This window comes from Triturus cristatus, chromosome 12, assembly GCF_964204655.1.
Source record: "Triturus cristatus chromosome 12, aTriCri1.1, whole genome shotgun sequence".
Classification (NCBI taxonomy): Eukaryota; Metazoa; Chordata; class Amphibia; order Caudata; family Salamandridae; genus Triturus; species Triturus cristatus.
Window position 1 is genome coordinate 139,021,736 of NC_140595.1, and position 26,606 is coordinate 139,048,341.

The window sequence follows — 26,606 nt, forward strand, 5'->3', positions numbered from 1 at the left end:
CATGTGAAACCAAACCAGTGGATGTCTGTTTGTCAAATATTAAGCAAGTGGCACAACCCAGTGGTTTTTGTGCTAGCCCTCGCTATTTCCCCTTCTACAAATTGTATTGTATTGTATTGATAATTATGTACACACATCCCCAACAGACCACAAGAAAGAAGGTGAAAAATAAGGAAACACAACACCAGACACAGATCTTATTTATATAACTCACTGAAATGGTACCAGACCAGTTATTATTTCCATACTCTACATTGTAAAGTATATTTCTTACTTCTTTTTTAAGAAGAAGAAAAGACAGCTCTAAAATCCAAGTCTCAAAGTTCTTCAGAAGATTTCGCCTTTATGTCAAACACATACATGTAAGACAGTTTTCAAAGCAATGTACTCAGTCCACCTGATGGTCTGAGGCTCTGCAAGAAAAATAGTCAAACACTGCACTGCAAGAGTCCAATAACAAAAATATATTTAATACCATTTTGCTGCAAGACATAGTAACATTTGCTGTACAGTACAAAAAAAATATTTCAACATCTACATTTCTATTTACGTGTTTATGCTCCAGATGTGTATTATTAGTCACTGGTCTGATTGATTTGATAACTTATGAAACACAGAACACACACTGTGAATATTGTAGTCTCATGACAGTCCTTCAACAGGCAGAAATAAGAAGTAGGTAGGGGAGGCCCTAAGCAGTAAGTTTAATTAGGATCAAAAGGTTTCAAGTTTCCTCTAAACAACCAGTAACTGTGGTGGTTGGTAAGACAGACTTAGGCCAAGTTGTTTAGCAGCTTGGACTCTTGTTTACAGAATGTACAAACTTCCTGTGGAGTAAGTCCCGCCTTCAGGAAATTAGTGAAAGGCAACTATCATGAAGGATGTATAATCCATGAAATAAGTTTGGGCTTTAATAAATATGAACCTATACAAAATACAAATAATGTGGCAATCATTCAGCCTTTACCACCAGTTAATTAACAACAACAACAAAAAATCCTGCATGTGGGCCAGGTGTTACTCTGTAGAAATGTTTTAACTTCCGGTTGTCAGTTGCTTGAAACGTCTATGAATCAGCTTAATTTCAGAACTAAGTAATAATTGAAATTTTACATGACAAAAATATCTGATAAATACATGGCTCAACGATCTGTGCAAGTGTTCTGTTCCTTGTTCAATGTAGTTCAAACATTCTTCCTGATTTTCTTGGGACAATAACTGAGCAAAGTGACGATGAGAACAAGAAGGATGTGGTGCGATCCATAATGATGCTGCATCTTTAGTGACTGTGTTTGTAGGAGTATTGAATGCAATGAGTTATATAAAGAGCTGTGTCCACAGAAGAAATGTTCGACCAATCGGGGGATAAGATTGCAAACAATGCTGTCACTGTGAGCCAAAATGGGCAGCTGTATCCTTTTTTGTCTGAATATCTTGAAAACATGTCACTAGCAATTTTGTTCCTCAAATATGCAGGTTCTTAAATAGAGAAAAAGATGATGATAGGCAATGGAGCCAACTTCTAAGGGGAGTTTCAGGAAATCAAGGGTTAAGACTATACTTTCTCCACCAGATATAGAGAAAACGAGTGTCAATTACTTTACATGACAGAGCACATTCTTGATATTGATTTGCCTGTTTCCCTTTTTAATGGTCTGGTAATGTGTCCATGTCCGGCAGCTTCCTTAATGTCCCTGAAATTTAAATAGTGAAAAGATAATGTCAGCACACATGTAATAAAGAAACACCATACTTTCCTGTATAGTCTAGAAGAACGCAATCAAGACACATATTTAATTGCTGTAGTCAGATGTTCACTCTTGTAACAAATAGCATGAAAGAAAGGCTTAAAAGCCCTCATTACAAGTTGGCCAATAAATTTTGGTATGTGGGGAACTCCCGTAATATATCACAATCATATGTCTTTCTATAAATATCAGATTCCCATGATAAATTTCGGCAGGTTAAACCTGCTGATATTTATTGTGTTCCAGGAAGCACCAAGATCTACATCTTATGTTCCCTTTTTGGGGAATAAACTTGCACTCTCACCCGATAAATGCCGCACCCCACCATATTGCTATTAATCTGCTGCGATAAATATCCTACTTAACACAGGGTAAAAGTCTTTCCAGCCAATACATTATGAGGAAAATGGGTAATAAGTTGCATGGTCAGTAGTGAGAACCTGCTCTCGCACAAGCACAAGAAACACTTTTGTAAAACAGTAAGGGAGGGGAGAAGGGAACATCATGATGTGTTGGATATGGCAATAATTTCTAAGATAAAATATTCTACATTGTTTCATGGATAAATAAGTTAAGTTCCTGTTCACATCACTTTTGTGATTTCCTTTGATAGATGCATCTCTCCTGTGAGTACTGTTCTTCTCTACTATTCAGTCAGACATCTAAATCTGGCTCCCTTCCGTACGATGCTGAATTCTGGAGAAGACACTTCAACTACAAGGCTCCGTCTGTAAAATATTCTCAGACAGCTCCAGTTTCAGAATTAAATTTGTTCCTGTGGTGGGATATCACATAAATGTACATCTTTAGGTAATTTCTAGGCCAGTTTCAATCCGAAACAAGGAAACCTGTCCCATTGTTGAATGTGGAGAGTTTTCCACATCATGGAATCAAAGACGGTGCGAGACGGTGAGAGATTTACCTCCGTTGTGTGCTTGTTCTTTTTTCAAATGGATATTTTATTTTGATATACGTAACAGAGAAAAACAAAGGCAAAGTCTGGGACACACACAACGATTTTCTTGAAAACAATTTTAAAATTGGCAAACATTAAAAGGGTATCGACCACATATTTCGAGAGGCGAATAACAAGATGGAAAAGATTGTGAGGATGTGTACAAAACTATAACAGGTAAAGTTTAGGGAATAATGTAAGTCCCAGTTGAGGAAATTACTCACACAATGGCACGTATTTCCTTCAGAGTTTAAATAAAGATCGATTCTTCATATTTCAATGTAGAAGTCGCTCTCTCTAGAAATGTCTCAGTGGCTACATCATTCAACCAGTCACCAATATTCATCTTAAATTTTTTTCCCATTTCTTCACAATGATGCATTAGGCGACAAAGATGCTTTTTTTGTTGCATGAACCTAACTGCATATCTCCTTTTCTCATGGGAGGTTACTTCTTTCAGAATTATTGGATTGCTCATTGCTGGTAAATTGAATTATTTTGGTCTCAACTCCAACATGAAATCTTCTTTGAGGTTCAGTTTTTAGGTGTGGTATTGTATTGCAGCGGTCACCAGACCTTATATGAGCAACAGAAAAGGAACTTTAAAAAGAAGTAATGGGAGAGAATTTTAGTCTCCTCCTATATTTGATTTCCTTAATTACATTATTAGATTGGGCCAAAGTTGGGTGCTGAAATAATGCTTGTTGCATTTGAAATTATATGATATAATGGGCTATATTGTTTCTATTGCTAGATCCACGCTTGCCCCACAAATCTTGTGTATTGTGTGCACTTGTTGAAAAATGATCTGATGATCAATTTCTCATTCGGCCATTTTGCTGGCACTGGAGTTATGTCCTGTTGCGTCAGCTCTGCTTGTTGTCACAGGTGGCTGTTTCCCCTTCCTTCTCACGCACTCTCTTCTAGGGTGGGAGGAATTCCCTTTTTCCAATTTGCAGTAAGTAAATGCAAAACTGCAGGTAATTTCACCATTTCTGCATCCTGGGGGGAATTTCTGCATCCACCTGCCCCAGAAGAAGGGACAGGAATGCAAGCAAAATGCCATGCAAATCAAGAATTCCTCATTCTGGGCACTCAGAAATGGATGAAAGAGAAATTCTCCCACCACCCGTAACTGTCAAGGGCCAGCCATTGTAGTAAACTTAATGGTAATTACTTCAAGTTAATTACATTGCTTGGCCTCTGTCTGACAATAACATTTTCTAACAGGGGAGCTTGAGTGTGGCACCAGCTTGCCAGGCGGACCCTGCAGGAAGACTCTGCTGAGGAAGTTGCTTTGAAGTGCACTGTGTGGGGTCTAGAGAATTTAATCAGAATTAATGTAAAGAAAATTGCCCAACTCCTCTATGTCCATCAAAAAGTCACTATGCTTGTTGGGGGTTTTTCCGCCTACAGAAGCAGTGATTCAGATGTAATTCACAATTATTGGGGAGAGGGTGTGGCTTAATGGCTAGGGCAGCCAACTTTGAAACTGGGGAACCAGGTTCACGTCTGGTGTGAGGCTCAACACCCTGTGATTCTGGGCAAACCACTTAATCTCCCTGTTCCTAAAAAGGAATGTGTCCGTCTGTAATGCATCTGGTGCTCAGTGGCGGCTGGTTCCCGATGGCATTGGTAGGGTGGGGAGGGGGGTAAAAAAAGAAGAAAGAAACACTTGCCTGATGGCTGGCCATCGCCTCTCCTCGGTCCTCTGTGTCCTCTCTTCCTTCCTTCTAGTTAACAGGAGACAGGATCAGGAAGCACCCACCCAGGCTTCCTTGACCATTCACAGTGCTGCAATGCCCCGTTGTGATTGGTCTGAACGCCGTTTTTTGGTGCTCAGCCATGGAATGGGAGCCTGGGGCATGTTCTCCATCCAGGCTGTAATGCAGCCTGGATGGAGAACATGCACAGTGTGCATGAGTGTTTGGTTGTCCCAAGAGGGCCGGTCAAACATTCATTCTCACTTAGAATGGGAAAACCACTCCTCCCTCACCCCCGTCCACAAAGCTGCCTGAGCACGAAAAAATAAAATGATATTAACATTGCATTATTATCATTTTATTTTTCCTTTTTTTGCAGTGCTGCAGGCAGTAGGGTGATACTCCTCCGCCTTAGCGGAGGAGCCGTCACTGCTGGTGCTCATGTAAAGCGCTCTGATACTTTCGGGTGGAGTTCAAACTATATAAAACTGCAACAACAAAAAAACAATTCCTCTCTGCAGATGGCAAAAAACAAGTGAAATTCCAGTGTTTTGTCTTCCCCACTAGAATTTTACCCAGTCATACTTTCCTAGAAACTGTAAGAGACAGCTTCACAAGTAGCAACAACATGGCGAGATTCAGAAGCTGTGCCAGGGAGGAAGTGAGACAGAGTCAATAATCGCCTAAGTCTTGTGGCTTATCACACTCACTGGATAACTCTAAGGGTTAGCAGCCTTTCCTATACTGAAGCTCCTCCTCCCTCTGGTGACTTGTCTGTAAGCAGTGAGAAGAGGTGCTGCCATGTGCCATGGCCACCACTGTGAGATTTATTGTAATCCTCAGTGAAGGCACATTCCATGGCTGTGGTATCCTGTGACCGCAGTGCGGCACATATGGGTCCAGCAATTTCTGCTCCCCTTGGGTATAACCAAGGCCAGCTTTTAGCATGTGAGAGCTGGGACCACGCCAAAGGCACAGACCATAAGTGGGGCGCATGATCTCTGTGCAGCAATCTTCTACCGACGTGGCTCTAAAGAGATGCATTGGCAAAGCCTATAGGCCTTGCCTATGCATTCTATATAGACACGTACAGTGCAGTTTTGCCTACTCTGTGTGCTGTCAGTAAAGGGTGTAATGATCAATCAATTTCATGTTACTCAATGCATTTATCAGTGGTGATCTGCCCCTATGGGGCTTCAAACTTGTGACCTACTGGTCATAGCGGACTTGTGTTCAAAGAAATATCAATCAGACAATAATATGTTGTTTCGCGAGAGGTGGGTGGTGGTGTGGCTGTGACATGGCCAGGCTGAGACATCACAAGTGGTCTTTCCATTGTAGGAGCAGCTATTGCAGCTTTCGGCTGTATCTACACAAAGGCTGTCCTGCAGCTCAATTACGTAATGTGCTGTTGACATGAGTTATGTTTTCCAGTCCCAGTTGCCAGCTTCTGCTGCAAGTGGGCAGATCGAAGCACTGTAGCAACAGTGACAGTCCCTCAGGCAGTGGCGCAACACATGCCCCTAAAGCCCTGTGGTGCAGGGCCCCCACCATTCAGGGGTCCCCATTCAACCTAAACTTTATGAATATTTGTGAGTTTTCATACTCTCACAGGCTCTCAACACATCCTGCTGGAATCCCCTTAAACTTGTGTTACGCTACTGCTCTTAAGTGAAGCATATGTGTAGCTGCCACAGTCTCTAGTACACCCCAACTTGCCCTGGCAGCAAGAATTTATTGCAGTGACACACACCTGACAATGATAAAGGTATTATGCCCAATTGGTTCATTAGTAACTGTGATGTCAGTTGCCAGAAGTTTAATCTGTTGTTTTTAAGAAGCCGATTGGTTTGTTGGCAACAGTATGTCAGTTGCTAGAGGTCTAATCGGTTGTTTTCAAAAAGCTGATTGATTCGTTGACAACAGTTATGTCAGTTGCTAGAGGTCTAATCGGTTGTTTTCAAAAAGCTGATTGGTTCGTTGACAACAGTTATGTCAGTTGCTAGAGGTCTAATCTGTTGTTTTGAAAATGCCGATTGTATTGTTGGCAACAGTAATGTCAGTTGCCAGAGATCTAATCTGTTGCTTTCAAAATGTTGTGACAAGCCTGTCTTATTTATTGTTGAATATATAACAGGGAACAGTGGTTCCTGTGGACAATGTGTGTAATATATGGTAGTAGTCAGCTCAATGGCAATATTTATGGGTAGAGAGATGTCGGAGAGAGAAAATGAAACTATATAAAACAAGACAATCACGAATATTTGCTATTTATGTAAATACATAATCAGGTTAATCAAGAAAAGTGCGTGGTCCCAAGTGAACATAGAACCTACATATCAAGGGTGACAGTTTGTGACATAAAATAGGTTTCAAGAATACAAAAATGACCATAGCATAAATATTCATTAGTTAGTAACAGCCTTCTAGTAAAATAGTATGGGCTGGGGAATGGTTCGTTTTAGGACCATTTTACCATTTGCAGTTTACACTCTGAGAGTTGATTCACATTTATTCTGGTACAACAACCATTAGTCAAATGACTACCGTCTGATTTCTCTTGTTTTTTTCTCCATTTCTGGCCCACTTAATTATCCCTTAATTATTATTTTTTCAGGTGTCCCTCAATGTTAGGTCCTGAAGAGACCCCCTATTGATGGTGTGGTCGAAACGCCGTTGACACACTTCTAAACCGAACCATTTCCCAGCCCCTACTATTGTACTAGAAGGCTGTCAATAACTACTGAATATTTATGCTATGGTCGTTTTTGTCTTCTTGAAACCAATTTTATGTCACAAACTGTCACCCGTGCTATGTAGGTTCTATGTTCACTTGGGACACCACACACTTTTCCTGATTAACTTGATTATGTATTTACATAAACAGCAAATATTCGTGATTGTCTTGTGTAAAGTTTCTTTTTCTCTCTACGACCTCTCTCTACCATAAATATTGCCATTGAGCTGACTACTACCATATATTACACAAATTGTTCACAGGAACCACTGTTCCTTGTTATATAATAGATACCCTGGTTCCATGTAAGTAGGGTGGCCCTTGTTTTCCTGTGCACTTTATTGTTAAAAGCACATGTTAAAGCCAGGGAGGTCTTTATGGGCAGATCATTTCTGCATTATATTAAGGATTATACAGATATGTAGCTACAAAGAATCCCATAGATTACCATAGAAGGCAAGGGCTTTGGTGTTAGTTACCGCGTCAGGTGAACAATGAGGTGTAGAAGATTTGCACTGGGATAATCCTTGTTAGCCTTCTTAGACGGGGTTGTATATTGTTTTACCAGCTGTAATTCTGTAGATAGTAAACACTGTGGGTGCATGAAATTACTTTTTGGGGCTGGCCTAACACATTTTGCAAGAAAAAGTACATACACGTGTATAGATGGATTTCGTCCTTAGCCATTGGTCTCTTGGAATGCATTCTGCCAAAGGCAACACAGATGGGGGCAATGAGTCCGTCCACTTCAGCCATTGGCTCTACTCCCCTGTGCTGTGACAGATGGCATTTCGCCAGATAATATGTACACATTCAGCTGACATGGAGTATGTTCCAGTGATGGGGTGGTGAGTCAGTCCTTTCATTTTCCATTTTCTACTTCTATGTTAATGTTAATGTTAATGAGAATTTATAAAGCGCACGTACGCCGATTGGCTTCATGGCGCTAACGACCAGATTGACAGAGAGGCAACAGCTAACCCTGAGTGAACAACCAGGTTTTCAGGAGTTTCCTAAACATCAGAAGATCAGTACAAGATCGAATTTCAAGAGGGAAGGAGTTCCACAATTTGGGGGCAAGAGTGGCAAATCTGCGACCTCCCAAGCGTACCCTCTTGAATTTCGGGATAGTAAGAAAAGACAGATGGGCGGACCTTAAGTAACGTGTGGGAGAGTACCTGCATATAAGATTATTGATGAACTCTGGACTGGTTCCATGCAAGGCCTTAAAAATAAGGCAGCCGGTCTTAAACACACATCGCTGTGATACAGGAAGCCAGTGTAGTTTTTTCATCAATGGGGACGCAGATTGCCATTTAGGTTGATGGTAAATTGATCGAGCTGCCTGGTTTTGAACGAACTGAAGTCGCCTAAACAGATAGTGGGGCATTCCTAAATAGACCGAATTAGAATAGTCTAGATGAGATAATACCGTAAAAATCATGGCTTGGATCAAGGCATCGTGGGTAAGAAAACGGTGGATTTTCCTAATTTTACGCAGTTGGTAAAAACACTTGGACACCACCGCTCCAACCTGGGTTTTCAGAGATAGCTCACTATCCAGGAGTACCCCTAGCGTCTTGGCAGAGCTAGAAGGGGTGGGAGGCGGACCGAGTGCAGGAGGCCAATAGTGAGGGCCCCAGTGTTTAAGGCTGTCGCCAGTAAGGACTATTTCCGTTTTTCCTGGATTCAATTTAAGATGGTTAAAATCCATCCAGGTTTGGATAAATAACATAGTGTCCTGAAATTCCATAATGGAATTATTGGAACTGTCGATCCTAAGAAGGAGCTGTAGATCATCAGCATAGTTGAGGACCAGCACATTTCTTTCTTTGAGTGATTTTATCAGGGGAGCCATGTAGATGTTAAATAGATGAGGAGAAAGGGCCGAGCCCTGAGGCACCCCGCAGGTGGTAGTATGTGGATTAGATGAAAACTGGCCCAGGCGCACTGCTTGAGTGCGATCCTCCAAAAAAGAGGAGATCCAGCGTGCCGCAGTTCCTAGAACTCCAGCCCTCCTTACACGGTCGACCAAAATACTATGGTCGACCGTGTCGAAAGCCGCGGACAGGTCCAACAAGACCAAGGCTCGGGGACAACCTTTATCAGCAAACTCGCGTAAGCTATCCATGGCTGACAGGATCACAGCTTCGGTGGAATGTGCGGGACGGAAGCCGGCCTGATGGGAGTCCAGATATTTAGACAACTCCAGGAAGTTGGATAAACATTTAGCTATATATCCCTCCAAAACTTTAGCTAGAAAAGGTAGTACAGATATGGGGCGGTAGTTGGAAAGAAGCGTGGAATCTGCTCCCAACTTTTTCAGGAGAGGGACTACTGTCGCTTTTTTAAAAGCTAAGGGCACTATACCTGATGTAATAGATTTATTCAGTAGTGCAAGGGCCGGACCAGGATGGATAGCGAGGCACTCTTTAAGAATACGGGGAGGGCAGCAATCAGATGGAGCGCCAGATTAAATTTCCACTAGAAGAGATTGGAAGGCCTTTCCACTGATAATCGGGAAGCCACTAAGGGAGCTGTTATTACAGTAATGGTCGGGAGAGACCAACCGAGAAGGATGGGACGGGATACTAGTTTTAATTAGAGAGATCTTGTCAATGAAGTAATCATTCAAAGAATCACATAGTTCCTGGGAGGGAGCAGCCTTACATAAAATACGCTCCGGGTTGGAAAGTTCATCTATTATCGAAAAGATTACTTTGGAGTTACGATTTGAATTCAGCAAACGGTCAGAAAAAAATGCTGTTTTGACAGTCAGAATATTTTTCTTATACTCTTTCTGAGCAGAGATATACAGAGATCTTTTTTCTGGAGAGTATTGCTGACACCATTGTCTCTCCAGTTGACGTACGGCTAGTTTCTGTGCCTTAAGGTCATCTGAAAACCATCTGTTAGCCTCTGCCCGACGTACTAATTTTACCCTTTTAAGTGGAGCGTATTTGTTACTGGCGTCTAGGAGCCACTTAGATACCTTGTTTTCCAAGTATTAACATCATGGTCTAGCGCTGGAGTGGTGTCAGGTAGTGTGTTAAGGAAAGCTTCTTTATTGATAAAGTTCCATCTTCTAGCGAAGCCTCCTTTCAACACCTTAGTTTTCAGAGGGACAGATCAAGTAAGTAGAAATTTCACTATATGGTGGTCGGACCAGATACAAGGTAACACCGTAAGGATAGAGATATCCACACCAGTGACCCATATTTGATCCAGGATCCGACCCTTAGAGTGGGTTGGGGAGGAAACGAGCTGGGAAAGATTTAAATTTCTGAGTAAGTCAGACAATTCTGCAGATTGAGGCCCTTCATTAGGGTCGTCATACCAGTAGTTAAAATCTCCTACCAAGAGGACCCTAGCATGTTCCGTCACTAATTTGGCTATCTGTTCGCTGAGGGCCAACGGGAAGAGAGGCATCGGTTTAGGTGGTCTATATAATAAGACACAGACCAAAGAGTCATTAACTGACTCTAGTTTAATCACAATATTGTCTGTGTCGGTAAGAGAGAGGCTTGTCAAAGAGCAAAACCTAAGATCAGTGCGAATAACGGCCGCCACACCACCACCTGGCTTGCCTGGGCATCTATTAGCCCTATTAGGATCCCTTTCATTTCTTGCCCTCTCATTTTTAATTTATTTATGGTGGGAGCTCCTCAGATGCTGCTACTGAGGCAGTTGCTTGCAACTCCTTTCATATGCATCCCACCACATCACACTCTGCCACACTTTCTAAACCATCTTGGAATCATTCAGTCCATAGTGTAACACTGTTTTACCATTCCAAGATTGATGCCACACTTAGAAGCAAAGCATCAGCCAAGTTAGAGCTGTACAACAGTGACACTAGAAGCACAATAGGAATCCAATATGGCGACTAAATGTGTTGTTTACTGAGCGGCAGTCTTAGAATGGTAATATATATAGTGTTTCCTTGTTGTACCATTCCAATATGGCTAATAGTTGCTCCTTTATTTGGTGGCCATGTCAAACATGATTACTTCATAGAAGATTAGGTTCATGTATCTTTTTCAGGTTCTTGCATTTCTTTCCTATATTTGCCTGCCAAGAAAACAGTAACAGCATGTGCTTTACATATACATAGAGGCCTGAAGGCCAATATCACATTTGGTCTGTTTTAACCAGCAGGTCAATGAGTAGTAGGTAACTTCATACAGGTATAGATCCATACCTCTGTGTGGCCAGCGTCCTGAACTTAATAGTTTCGTAGTCATGGTTGCCTGTAAACAATATTGAAAATGCGCGGAGTTAAAAAGAGAGTGTCAATACATGAGATAATTCTATCACACATAGAAAATGTAATTCTCCATCATGGGATCCTCAGTAATATTCAAACCTACCAGACCCCCTTATCCCCGGGTTTCATGCAGGATATCCAACCAAATTATTACGGGATCTTTGTCTTTTTAAAATAACCCTAGTGTATACATAATGCAATATTTGTTTCATTTGTAGATAACCTATTTTTAGATAGTGCAGGCTTTAAGAGCGCAGGACCACTTAAACCTTTTAAATATTCCATTTAAAAGGGGAAAGCAGGTATATAATAGCATAACTATAGTAACATGGGTGTACCCAGCAGTACGAAGTGTTTCCATGCTTGTTGGCAGAATCACAAGATCAACGGGCAGATACTCTATCAACCTAGTCTCAAGTTAACACATTAGCATGATGCCACAGGCAGTGTTAGAATATTGGCAAAGAATATGATTGTTGCTCTACACAAAGAGGTAACTCACCCAAACCATAACTGCAATAGACACTTTCTTTAAAATAACTGGTCCCCGGTCTGCTGTGGAGAGTGATGACCACTGGAATTGCTAAATTGTAACCTACACAGTAGTTGGAGTAAGTTTAAATCATCACCGAAGCCACTGACATATACCATGAAGCCACAAATGCTTAACTATCCTACGACTCTGAGATTGCTTTACTTAATCTGAGATTGTAATACGAAGTGCAGGGTGGAACTTTGGGGCTCCCACTTTGCTGCCTTTCTTGGTTGGCATGTGGAAATCATGGCACTTGATGTAAGGTGTCCTAACAGATGAAGACAAGGTTATTTTTCTTTGTTGAACAGTGACTCCTACTCATAGTGGTGGGACCTGAGGGTCCACTCCCCCTGAAGTTAACTGCTTTTGAGATTAGTCAAGAGCAATATGAACCATTTGATTTTGGAGTCATGGTCGGCTGTACTGTATCAGAAAACTAATAAAAACTGAGTGGGGGAAGGGGAAGCAACTGGTCTTCTGAAACCTTTTTAGTATATCCAGTTAAAAAAGAAAAGCACAGAAATATGAGCAGTTAGGCAGATGTCTTATTGTCAAAGAAGTACTCTGCCAATTTAAGAAGCTCCGCTTTAGAATTTAGAACTACACTGCATTCACGTGTGTACCTCAGGTCATTTTTCCATAATGCGAAGAAAGGGTCCCTGAACAGTGCCTGTTCCCTTGTCCGTAATAGGTTTTTCTAACTTAACTTGCCACTTTTTGGTGCTTATCTGCAAAACCAGAACAAATCAAAATTGATCCCTGTGTATAGGATCCATTACTAGCAATATTAATTGGCACAATGTTAGTTTCAACGGTAAGGCGAGTGGCACCAAAACAAAAAACACACATGCAAACTTAATTTTTTGAACCCTAAAGGGTCTGAAATCTCTCTGATGGTGTTACCAGAATAGCAACAAGAAGAAACCAGTACTTTTCCAATATCCTTCATAGTGAACATATACATTTAATAATCGTACGTAAGCTTGCATATTTTTTGAAAAACATACAAAATGGTTACGACACACAGCACATGTCATAAACAATGGAAAATAAACATTCGTTGGTGTCTTAAATCCAGTCACCTGAACTAACAAAAAAGTAGAGTTACAACAACAAAACTCTGACATAAGTAACTATGAATAACTACTTACTTAGTTGTGTCTCATTTAATTCACCATTATTCGTGCTATTCTGGTAAACTGGGTCTGGATGGAGGTATGTGTTGTTCAAATTGCTAAAAAAACAAAGGACGTGACATGTATATTTAGAATTTAGTTGTTCAACAGTAAGATACAGCTAAAATGAATTTAGTTGTTCAACAGTAAGACATAGCTAAGATATCCAAGTTTAATGTACAATTTGGAGGAGCAGATTCTGAAGTAAACTAATAACATATGGGTGTTATCACTGCCGGGTCTTTAATTTTGTTTTCTGGCTTTTTCCCAAAGGCAAGTCAGAGATATCTATACTTTTTATTCCAGTCCACATCCTTAACTTAACTTAGATACTCTTCCTTAAATGTAAGTTGGGACATACTCATATAGTCCCTGGCCAGAATCATCCTTTCACAAGGTTACTCAACTAGTATGGTGCACTCAACACACTGTGCTACTCCGGTCACCTTAAAGGCAAGATGGACTACTGAGCAAGAGAGAAAACTGTATATCACTTTCAGTGTTGTGATTTACTAATGTGTATTGATGAGAAGAAATAATAGGCATTGTGAAAGCTAATAGGTCTATTCTTGGCAAGGATGCCATTCTTGTATTTCTTTTTTTGTTTTTTAAACATATGCAATATGCATTAAAAGTCTTAAAAGTAAAGAAAAGTAACAATGTAGAAATGTCTTTAAGTGGCAGCCATATGTTTACTAAACAAAGTAAATAAAAGAAGCTCCATCACAAGTTGCAAAAACGAGTAACAAAATATATGAATGCAGAACTGAAAGCAGAGAGATTGGCGTACCAGCCCTAGGAATAAAAGTGGACTACTTTCTAGGTGAATATTTGCATGTACAAGAACAAAATCCCATCACAGTAAAAAGAGCCAATGGCTCTAGAGAGCTGACCCATTGCTCCATGCTGTAGACAAAATAGGAATTACTTTTGAACATACCAATGGATGTAGAGGGCTGACTTAAAGCCACTCTGTATTTTTATTATAATGTTTTTTGAAAATATGAGCCTGGTCATACAGCTAAAGCTAAAGGAGCTACCATTCTGAATTACAGGAACTTGAAATGATTGTGTAATGCTGCTGTTGGCTTGGAAAATAACCAAAGGAATCAATTGTGGTTTATTTGGCTGTCTTTGATTAGTCTAGACATACCTATGCTTGGGGAGCGAGAGGCATCTCTGATTTAGACCATTTTGGATCAATATACTGGGCTTAGCCCGAGAGATTGTGAGCACACTATGATGAATGTTTCATAGCAGAATTGTTATTCTCATTTCATAGTGGGATCAACAGAACTATAAATCCCAGAATGCAAAGAAAGTACTTGGACTGGATAAGCTACTCATGCATGGAACTGGGATTCTGGCAGCAGAGCTATCCATACCTATTCTCATTTGTCAAAGGTACCTGAGACTGGAAACAACCATTACAACGCATGCATTACTTCGCATGCCATTACCCCGCATTTTTTACACCGCAAAAACTTTTACAACACAGGGCTTTACACCGCAAACTGTTACAATGCATTCCCCAAAGTAACACCCCCGTGGAGCTAGAATAGCAATTGTGTTGGAATGGGGAATGCGTTGTAACGGATTGCGTTGTAAAATCCTGCATTGTAAAAGTTTTTGAGGTGTAAAAATGTGGGGTAATGGCATGTGGAGTATAATCATGCGTTGTAATGTCATACAACCACCTGAGACTTGGTCTCTCACGTGTCACGGACAACAGATGCATGCCTTGCTCCACTAATTGATCTCTTCCTAGACACTTACTTATCTGTCTTTTGGACTTAGTTAGACACAAATCGAGTATATATCGAAGAAAACCTGCCCTTAGGGAATTAGATAGGATACTTTAGTATGCAGTCTCCAGGGAGAGAAGTAGGTTACTGTACCAAAGGCGGCTTTGACGAAAGTGTGACGACAAGCCCCTCTACCCCTGGCTTTGACCATGATGCAATAATATAGCATCTACAGAAACATGGATTAATCACTAAAACCGTATGTTTACAGTGCACATTAGGTGTGCATGGTTGGTGTCCTTATTACAGGATTCACTAGGAGTGGTACACACAGGGCTGGACCCCGTGGAGTCCTGATGAAGAGCTATTAGGGGAACAGTTCGAAACACGTTGACAAAAACACATTACTGAGACAACCAGACTCATTAATTAAAGCTTTCTTCTCAGTAAACGACCCCTGATTTTTTAATTTTTTTTAAAGGTTCATAATTACTTATTTTTTACTTCATTTTTATACAATTCAATAACAATATTGACGGATGGGAAAAGAAGTCTTCAATGCAAAGTGTATGATCAACATTGGGTATGGAGGTACAGCAATAATCAATGAATCTTGCAGAGGGGTCACTCGAGAGAGAGCGTGTATACACATCAACAGTGACAATCCGAATAGTACATAGGACCATTCTACTAAAAGACCATTCGCAAACAGAGGGCGGGAAAGCGTTCCTTATTAGCCAGTACCAGACCTTGCGTGAGATAATGTAAGGGCTCCCCCTTCTACATCCAAATCGAGCTTGTAATACTTCAACCATGGGGACCAAACGACACCTGAGTTTTAACCATACCATCTAGGGGCGGGAATAAAAGAGTGGCCAACTAGTTAGGTATTTTTAAATTTTCTTTCTCTTTCCACACCACATCACTGCACTACACATAGTCTACAATAAAAAGTGCTTCTTCGTAATTCGCAAGTTGCTGCACGCCTCAATCCATAGAGGATTAAGAGGAACCCCAATGATGAAGCATGCCACCTAGGGGCAACCCTGATGGGTGAGGGGTATCTAGAAAAAAAGTATGTTTTCTAGACAAGAGATTACAACGAATTATTGCTGTATCCTATATAATTTCCTAAGGGCAGGTCTTCTACGACATACTCGATTTTTGTCTAACTACGTAACTGTCTGGAGGATAAACTTAGCCTCTACCTCTGCCTCCCTCTCTACTTTGGTGTCTTTTGGACCTATCAATTTCTGTCTATCTATTTCTCCCATAAGGAGACAATGAGCATGCAGTGGCTACCAGAAACAGTGACAAATGAACAACTGACATGAGTATATCGACAAGGCACGGAGGCAGATCTGAACCACATATAGGTAAACAAAGCAAACAATTGTCAGAGAGTCATTTAGTCTTTGAGAACCCACCTCAGGAACAATATACCAAAAACCAGAAAGAAGAACACTTCATTTTCTCTTCCCAACACACATTACCAAACAAAATTTTCTTATGAGAACTTTTCTATTAACCTCCCTAAAATGACACAAAACAAGCAGGAACAATCATACTGCCTTCATACTATCTTACTCCCATTCCTTGAAGTGTGTCCTAGAAATTATGTGGCAAATTATTCACTTTGCGGCCTACTACAAAATACACATTTCTTAAAAACCACTGGTTATGAGATTTTTTTACAGTAAGCACCTATGCTGTTTCGTCTCATGTAACAACTTTTCAAAGAGCCTTCTTTAGGATGAACAGGTATTCTTACTAACTGAAACCTCATGACATTCATGATGAGGAGAAATAGGGATACACTAGATTGGCATTAAATGTTCCACTGTAATACAAACATGATTACAACCACATCAGGGGTCTTAAGGGATTCTGACTGAATACTTCAGAGACACCTCTAGCAAAGTGAATGTTTCATATGCTAAATCATTTTTTCCTTCGGGATTCTATAATGTCTTTTTAAACTTAGAGCCCAAGTCGTTTTTGTTTCTAAATCAAAGCTGTAGTATTATTATAATAACTCCCCAGCTACTGAAGGAGGTCAATTTACTTAAGTGTGGCAACTCCTGAATATTTAAGGAAACATCCATCCTTGGTGGGCGACTCCAGCATCTCAACATGTAGTTTCCATCTTTTTATCTATATGATGGTGTCCCTGAGGTCATCAGTAGTGATGGAACTGCAATAACATCTCAGCAGACTACTGAGTAAAATGGCTGCATATCAGAAGACTGTGAGAGAACTGCGGTCCAAAGAGAAACTGGCAAGCACTACACAAAAACATTTTGAGGTTCCCAGAGTGTACGCCAAAGGACAGCAATGTGTGGGGAGAGCCACTGCCATTAGCACCTAAAGTTTCTTGAACTTTATCTATCTGAAGTAAAGCGACACCTCTGCTATTGCTGGGAGACAAGTGGGTGTATTTAGTTTACTGAACACCACCAGCCTTGTCAGATTGTGTCCAGCTGTCCTTAACTCTGATAGAAGCCTCTAAAACCAATGTTCAAATGGGAGAAACAAAGGCAGCAAACTGCCTCCCTATCTCCCAATCTTTTGTTTGCATTTGCTTATTTTGCAGTTCCGCCTACCATACATATGTGTGAGGCTTTAGGAATTCTGCATTGGCTGCCAGTGGCATCCCCGATTACGTTTAAAACACTTAAGTGGAAACATAAGTCTTTATATTAGAATGTCCTGGTCTATATGTAACCTCCTACAGTCTCAAGAGAGCTTAAAGATCTATCGGGAAACCACTTCTAACACCACTTAAGAGCATTAGGAAAACATCGGGAGAAAAGTTGTTTATAGCCACTACAAGTACAATGTGGAACTTGTTACAGATGTCCTTGGACATACTGAAGAGCTCCTTCCATGTAGGAGGGCGTACAAGACTTAACTATTTAAATGAACCTCATGAGCCAAATGTACATCAGCATCTAGGTGCCTTTTGACATAGTCAAAGGCCCAAACATTCAGCCAAGAGGGAACACTGGCCTTTCAGGACTTTAGCATTGAACACCCCTATTCATAACATCATTTCTGAGGGACATTTTAAGGTATGGGTGAATAGGGCTCTGGCCCAGGGCCCCAGCATTTCAGGGGCCCTCTGCAAACTGTAAAACAAATTTACTACTGCCTCTGCTGTTCTTATTCTAAGCATCCATTCCAGATTTCTAGGCAAACCACTGGCTATGTAAATGACCACATTTGTGTTCAATATATACACATTTATCTAGTGGAAATATCTTGAAAATCAGCTTTGGATCAGCATCTTTGGACCAACATTGGGCAGCCATGTTGCAGAGCTTATCTTCTGAATACTCTAAAATGAGGTTTACTACCCACCTGTTTGCCTCGGGCTGGCTGTTGTAGTAGAAAGGAGCCATGTCTTCTTGATCGGTGTCTTCAGAGTGTCTGTTTGTCACCACCATAAGGCTGTCGGAGTCTTCTTCAAGTCTCTCAGATCCTGAGTCAAGACACGGCTCTGTAGTAGAAATGAAAGCTTGAACTTACTAGGCATCTTTTTAATTCTTTCTAAATAAATCATCTTGTTGCCTAAATGCCTCTTTCCACAAATGGTGTTTTAAAGTGTGGCACACCCAGCAAGAGGTATCCTGTTTAGTACAGTTAAAGAGGCAGGTCAAAAGAAGAGAGAACACTCATGACATATGTTGTTGGCTTAAATAGGGCCATGGCTTTTTTATATTGAGGGGACCTGTTCCTTTCATGCAGGCAGGATAGAGGATGGGCCTAGTATTGTGTAGCTGTGTTGCAAGAGGCCTGTTTGAAAAGGTTCCTCATAATGTTTTTGGGGAAATCACATAGGTTTTTTTGTTTCCTTAAATCCGTATTCAAGGTGTTCCAGGAGACTGGATGTCACTATTGCAAAGTCAAGGGTCTCATCTTACAATAATAAGTAGTAATTACAAAAGTTAATTAATAAAAGTTTTTCAACTAATAGTTTATTCTGGTTCGTTATTTTCAGTTGAGTTTTATTTGTTTTCCAATTAATAGAAAGAAAACCCATAGCAGAAATGAGCAATTTGCAAAGGATTTAAGGTTAGCATTGTTACAGAATCACAAGTGATCACCAAACTCCCACCAAGCCCCCCTTGACAGGAACATTTAGAAGGTCTTACAAAGTAAACACCATGGTTTCACATCGCCCAATACAAATGCATCACAGCTGATGGCATCAGCCCTTCTCGGATATTTTGCAGATACTTAGAGTAATAAGCCCATCGACCACCATTTGGGAGGGCGTACATTATTTAGAAACCACTTAAATAAGTAATCAAGCAGTAGGTTCCGCGTCCCTTCAAATTCTAGTTTAGTCCCACTAACACTGCTGTTCCATCACCATAGCTGATGATGCCAGTACGTCAGCAAGGGCGGTTACCCACATTTACAGGGGAACGCTATTGCAAGATTTGCAGCCCTGAGACACTACCACACAAGGTCCCCGCAAGCTTGAGATACACCCTCATACCGGCCAGCTTTAGCCCCAGTAACATGACCCCAGGGTCATGTTAGGATATGGGATAACCTAACATCTCCTTCAGCGCTTTTGCCACTTTATACCAAAACAGGGAGATCTGTGGACATCCCATCAAATATTCATAGTGTCACCCCTTTCTTCCATTCCCTCCAACAGTCATAGTTGGTGGCGGGGTACATGTGGTGTAATCGCAGAGGCTTACAGTGTATTTAGTAAAGAACGTTAGAATGTATATGATGATTCCTCACGTCTATGTTTGTCTGCCCTTAAGGTCTTTCAGTCTTTTGCCCTAATCTTCCTGTTCAGGGTTTTCTCCAAGGTAGTCAATTAGATTTAAGAAACAAGGCCTTCGGAGGCTATTAACTAGGGCAGCAGGGTTACAAAAGGTGACTTCTCTCAAATAGCCGCACATTTAATTTAGTGATGGAGGACCCAAAGCCTAAGCTGGTTGCTATCTAAGTCTCTCCTTCTCATAAAGATGGAAGTCTAATTTACATTGCAGAAACAATGTATTTATCCCCCAAACTTGAAACGATCGGCTGTTATCCAACATTCACCTTTTGTCCCTTCTTAAAGGGACCTGTCTGTACTGCTGGCAAGAAATCATTATTGAAATATATTGTAGTGTCCCAGCCTAGCTGCATGCTTGTCCAATACTTGAATGATAGTGGCTATAGTAGTGCTAAGATTTACATTAGGAGGTCTCTGCTTTCTGTGCAGCTATGTTAAACATCATAAGGGTCCGCCAACAAAGACATGGTCCATTAGTACCCAATTCTTGTTGCTCTTGAAGACAAACCAGTCCACTACAGTCCTGAGTTTCGTCGTTAAATAACACATGTAAAAATCTTGTCCCTGATAAGACGCGCCTGAAACCGGTATAAAACCCTCAGCAGAATTTTAATTTTGACTGCATTAATTCTCCCCAGCCATTAATGAAATGAGTAATAGAGTCCCCTTGGTACATTCTTCCTAATATCTGCAGAGGACAAAAATTATCCCTGGATAGATCCTGTACTTGTGGTGTTATTTTAATACCTATGTATTTAATATGGGTTTTGACAAAGAAAAGGGTACATCACTCAAATTCTTGCACCACATCAGAGAGCATAGACAAGTTAAGGAACTCAGAGTATTCCATAATTGTTTTGTATCCTCCACCACTTTATGGATAAAAGGATTTCTACCGTGTAAAGAGCTATTTTATATTCCTCAGCTCCAAAGGTTTTATCTTGTACAACTGTGTCGTGGTGAATATGGCAATTCAATATTAAGGGCAAAAAGAAGCTGCAACAAAAAGCAACCCTGTCTCGTGCCTGTACCGAGTTACAATTGGCGAGGAGGCCATTCAGCATGATTCTAGCCTGAAGCATGTAGTAACTAGCCATGATCATGGGCCCACCCTGGATCCACATGCAGTGAGCAGGAGGTTTGTCAATGAGAAGCTCCAGTTCACCTGGTCGAAGCCCTTCTCTGCACCCAAAGCTGCCAGCAAGGCCTATTACCCCTTCCCTGAAAGCTTTTCCAGTAGGCGATTCATGCATCTCGTATCGTGAGACGCCCTATTTTTGATAAAGCCACACTGATCAGCATTGATAAAGTCTGGCAACATCCCTTGAAGTGCAACAGCTAGGCTCTTAGTGAGTAGCTTACTATCAGCATTGAGGAGGGCTATAGGAGGAACACATGTGAGACGGCGTCATTCTGTGAAGCGCACCAGTAATACTTGGTGTGGATTCACTTTATAAAACTGTTAAATAAAAATAAAACTGATTTTGTATCAGCTACTTCAACCTACCAACACGTTGTTGGGTAAGTATATAATTAGAATTGTTAACTTTGCACATACTCACCTCAGGAGGGAAGTGGAATTAAAAATAACTATATCATTACATTGCAATATACTGGTAGGCTGAGGTAGCAGATACACTATTATGACCTCTGTTATTGGGACCCCTTAGCATTCCAGAGTAGGGGACTTGGGCTCTATTCGATTTAACCCATGATTATGCAAGTTAAATAAATGATTAGATTTGTATAGCTTGAACTAAGAATGTGACTCTGGATCTCATTGGGTGTCACAGTTTTTGAAAGCATTTTGGAATGTGAACCACAATTACTTTTAGCACAGTGCACAGTATTTTAAATTTTAATCTCTGTGTTACTGGGATCTAATGAACAAACAGACAGACAGACAGACAGACAGACAGACAGACAGACAGACAGACAGACGGACGGACGGACGGACGGACGGACGGACAGCACGGCACTTTCAAATAGTAAGTAATATTAAATTCTTAACATGTTTAGTAGAATTGGTTTTACATTTACAAAATACTGATTTTCTCTTTATTCACTAGTTTAATCATCAAAAGGCACAGACCTCTCTACATTTCATACTAATGAAAATGGTCTTTTTAAAACACTAGCTTACCAAAGTCTGAAAGCACTGTGCGTAGATGGTTCAATAATCCCAGTCAATCACACTAACTTTATTGACCTTAGATGGATGAAAGATCACATCACCTATGCTTGGATTTAAAACTGTGACATGCAGTTTACACTTAGGGCATATCACGATGCCAGTGGGACAGCTACCAACAGGCCGTCGATGGCGGTCCCACCAGCAGACAGCCCTTTAGGCCGACCGCCGCATTACAATCCAGGCGGTCGGTCCCTTTAATTTCGGGGAACAGGCCGCCACCTCCGAAATGATTAACTGCTCCAGTAGGGCGGCTGTCAGAAATGTGAACCTGAATGGAGGTGATGCCTGCTCAGTCACTGCCGTCAGGATCAGGATGTCCCTTTACGAATGCCTTTTCATGGCGGTCCCACCGCCATGAAAAGGCAGACGGAAACAAACTTTGGGGGCCCCAAGCAGGGCCCCCGTGCCCCGTGGGCCACTGCTAAGTGGCCAGGGGTGCACATATGGTACCAACCACACATCCATGCACCGTGTTCCAGGCACCACATGGTGCCTTTTGCACATGGTGCATGGATGTTCGCAAAGTGCATTTTTCTACTGCGGCTTGTGCTGCAGCCCTTTTCTGGGCAACAGCAGAAGCCGCATTAGAAAAAGGCATTTTACAACTGCCTACTTGGTGGTTGTGTCGTAATAGGACGGACTGGTTCGCCAACACATTGTTGGGCGGTCACCTGCCCGTGGTGATGGCGGTCGGATGCTTGTCCGTCTGCCCTTGTAATGTGCACCCCATAGTTCTTGGCACCAGATGCCTTAATTCACTGATCACAAAACTACTTTGGAACATGTTGGAATGTTACCTGAAGTTTCGCCATCCGCTCTTAGATGAGGCTCCATCTCGGTTCTATGGGGGTCCACCTGTCCTCTCTGTTGTGATGTGGGTGCCCACTGTACAGGATCAGGGCTTGTGGGATTATACTTATCCTCGGACAGTTGAGTAGGGCTTTGTCTCAGAAACCTGTTCAAACCACATAACAGTTGGATAAGCATCTGTTTGTCCCTAGTGTGGAATACATGAACATTTTTACTGCTGTAGCCATTGTTTCCTCACACATCAGTATATAAATAGCCCTAAGAAACATACCTCTAAATGTTGGTTGGTACGGTGTTATCTGCATGGAAGTGTAAAGTGATTTTCAATGTCAAAAACAGTGTCACCTGTGGCACTGAGTGTGACATAATGAGCAATATATTAAGCGAGTTCTGATGAGCTACACCATCAGACATGCATAGGTGGAGAATTATAGTGGTTTTTAAGTTTTGGATTCTAACCACAATATCCTTTCAGCTGAAGTGTTTTTAGTGAAATTTCTAAGTTTTCTAATAGCATGTTATTTTCTGACCTGAATACAGACCCCCAACTTCACTTTACCAAACTATATTCAGTTGGCATGGGTGGGAGTAGGTTTCATTGCAATGCACTTTTGCCCCTGACCATTGGCTTTGTGTAGCAGGATTTGGGAGCGGGGTGTTTCCAATGTCCTTTCCAAGAATCCACCTTATATGGCCACTGGTGATGCGTGACGGGCACAGGACGGAGGGCGTGGCCTCTACCAATACCTTGCACTGTGCCCCCAGACCCTGCTGTTCTGCTACGGACTTTCTTCTGCCATGAACTACACAGCTTGATTAGTGTACAAGGTGTGACCTTGTGCCACACTCTGCCCACCATCATGATGCCACAAGAGCACAGTGTGCACATCTTTGGCCATGTTCAGCAGGCTCTAGATGCAGGCCCGAACGTCCGCACTGACCATGTGTCCCCAGAATCCACTAGACAGGATCTTTGACCGTGCAAGCATGGCTATGTGTGCAAGGAATGGCCTCCAGTCACACCCTGTGCACTGCTCTCCTTACCCCAGAACTCGCTAGGCACGGCCTTCAACCTAGACCTCTGATGGACCATTTCAGCACTGAGGGGCTCCTGTTTGAAATTTGTTATAGCAGTGAATCTCAGACCAGCTCTGCATAACCTGTATGGCGCCTATCAACATTTATGGAATCCGAATGGCCAATGTAAATATATGATTCCCATTTGTACACGTAACACGTCCAACAAAATCTGTTCTAATTTTGAGGACTGTATATACTTATGTGTGAAACCATAAACAATGCAAAAGAGTGGCTTTTTGGTTGTGTCCCTCACCATAATTTCCTATAAAGGAGGGAGTACACTACAGAGGTATGACTGTACCTCTGTAATAAAACTAGCTGCATATTTATATTTTTCTGAGGCGCAGATCTAGCTTAAAAAGCAAACCATTACTGTTTTAAGAAGATAATTTCAACTTAGACACATGTCTAAGTGAAAAGGCTGTCTTTTTCTACTTACACATTGTTGTTTTGCTGAGAATTCAGCTGGCCATGTAAATCCCATTGCTTCCATGGTACGCGTATGTGATTAGTAGTCGGTGGTTTCCCAGGCAACCGGTTCTGTGGAAAAACAAGAAAATCATGTAATCAACCCATTGTAGGTACTGCAGGAAAACTTTAACAAAGCATACTAAGTCATAATTTTTCATCTGTATAACCTGGTAATTTTCCAAGGTGCAATAGGTGCCACTCCCCTTGCTATTTGTTGGAAAAGTGGAGAGGGGTACCAGATGCCATAATATAAACTGAGGACCAAATATGGAAACTTTGCATCAAGCATGATTTTCAGATGCATATATATATATATTCACTTAAAAAACCATAGGTTTCACACAAGTTATAGTTAGCTGTACATTTCACTCGTAAAAAACCAATGAAATTCCACGTTATAGTTAGATCAGGTAACTATAACTCGCGCGCCCGCAATCCACTGCTCATGACGTCACATATTACATCACTCATGACATGGTCAGTGGCATCACTCATGACATCATCCTTTTGATAGAGTGGCGGTCGCGCAAGTTATAGTTACCTGATCTAACTATAACGTGGAATTTCATTGGTTTTTTACGAGTGAAATGTACAGCTAACTATAACTTGTGTGAAACCTATGGTTTTTTAAGTGAATTTGCAAGGTTTTTTAAATGCTAATTCCTAACTATAACGTGTGTGAAACCTATGGTTTTTTCAGTGAATTTGTACGGTTTTTTAAATGCTAAGTTATGTATTTATTTTTAATTTTTGCGCGCACGGAGCGCGCTTACAGATATATATATTGATTTAAATGCTATTTTCTCAGGACCTACTGAACAGATTTACACCAGACCTGCAAAAGGCACATCCCTGACCTGAGGACTACCTCTCTGCCAAATTTCAAGTAATTCTGTTCAGCCGTTCGGGCTGTAGCTCGGACTAAAGGTCCTATGGGAAAATGCATGGGGAAAACGCGTTTTGGGACCCCCCTTTTTTCTCAGCCCCCGCTTGACGAATCTCCCCGAGACTTTCAGGGTAGGAGCGGAGCGTAGCGCCCCATTAGTTTTGAAAAATTTGCGAGGATTCGTCAACCGGCGCCAAAGGTATTCCAAATAGAATGTTGCGGATTTCCTATGGAAACACGGTCCTAACTATAACTATCTACTGGCGACCGCCAGTAGATAATACATACATTGAGATTTCAGCAAAGAGATATATATATATATATATATATTGTTTTTCAAAGGCCCAGAGCTTTCAAGATCGCACTCAGCTGTCAATTACCATTGCGGTTTTGTACAAAAGGAAGCCAGCTTCTGCATACCAGGTTACAAGTTACTTTAATAATCCCAAACGCGTTTCGAGGCAGCAGCCTCTTCTTCCGTGGGCAGGCTGAAAGTCATGTGACATGGGATGCATGCGCTTTTTTATGCTACCCTCAGTGGGTTCTTTTGGTGCATGCAGGGACATGTAGTACCTTGTTCCACGTAACATTTAATTTTCTTACAGCAATCTTTCAGCCTGCCCACGGAAGAACAGGCTGCTGCCTCGAAACGCGTTTGTTATTATTAAAGTAACTTGTAACCTGGTATGCAGAAGCTGGCTTCCTTTTGTACAAAACCGCAATGGTAATTGACAGCTGAGTGCGATCTTGAAAGCTCTGGGCCTTTGAAAAACAATATATATATATATATATATATATATATATATATACACACACACACACACACACACACACACATATATATATATTTATATATTACCTTCTGCAAGACTCAAGAAAGAGTAGCAGAAATACCCGCTACTGCTACTTGTGGAGTTGGAAACTGGGAGGCCAATAGAGTTGCAAAACACACAACAGTATGAGGCAAGAGCAGCAAAGAAATAACAAATCCCAGACCTTACACTAAAGCTAAGAAGTGGAATATACAAAAGTCAGGAACTGACCTGACAAATTACTGTATATTCCCTAAAGGTCTGATATGTCACTAACACAAGAAGCCACTTTTCAAACAGTAATCTTATCTACTTAGGAGAGAATATTGAAAGCTATCTCTCCCTCTCCAATGAGATAGTGGTGGAAATATTCCTATTCTCTCGTGAATCGTAATGGAACCCATCCTAGTCTATTGCTCCCAGGGGACAGTAGTGGAATTCATTGTACTCAATTCTCCCAAAAAGAGAGAGCGAGAGACTATAAGACCTGTTGCGTTCTCCCAAAGTCACTATTCACACAAAAGAGCAACTAGGTGAAAAAGAAGATAAGGACCCTGTCCAAAGAATTCCGCTTCCTAGTATGACTCGAGCATCCAAAGATATTGAAGTAGATGCCTCACTCACTTGATCGTGACATGCTTCATCACTGGTGCCTATCCCCACTCTGGTAGGGTTGTACTACCA

At 41.3% G+C, this 26,606-nt stretch overlaps 1 protein-coding gene across 5 annotated transcripts in view; it reads right to left on the bottom strand.

The window, feature by feature from the left end:
- Positions 1–449: 449 nt before the first annotated feature.
- TTC24 (tetratricopeptide repeat domain 24) overlaps positions 450–26,606 on the bottom strand; it is a 156,897-nt gene continuing 130,740 nt past the window's right edge. For all 5 annotated transcript variants that reach the window (XM_085638190.1, XM_085638188.1, XM_085638191.1 and 2 more), the window contains 6 exons: positions 24,193–24,293; positions 22,661–22,818; positions 18,226–18,364; positions 13,097–13,179; positions 11,345–11,393; positions 450–1,694 (listed from right to left, as the gene is read on the bottom strand). In XM_085638190.1, coding sequence (XP_085494316.1) covers positions 1,601–1,694; positions 11,345–11,393; positions 13,097–13,179; positions 18,226–18,364; positions 22,661–22,818; positions 24,193–24,293 — 624 coding nt within the window. In that variant the 3' untranslated portion in view covers positions 450–1,600. The remainder of the gene's footprint in view (positions 1,695–11,344; positions 11,394–13,096; positions 13,180–18,225; positions 18,365–22,660; positions 22,819–24,192; positions 24,294–26,606) is intronic.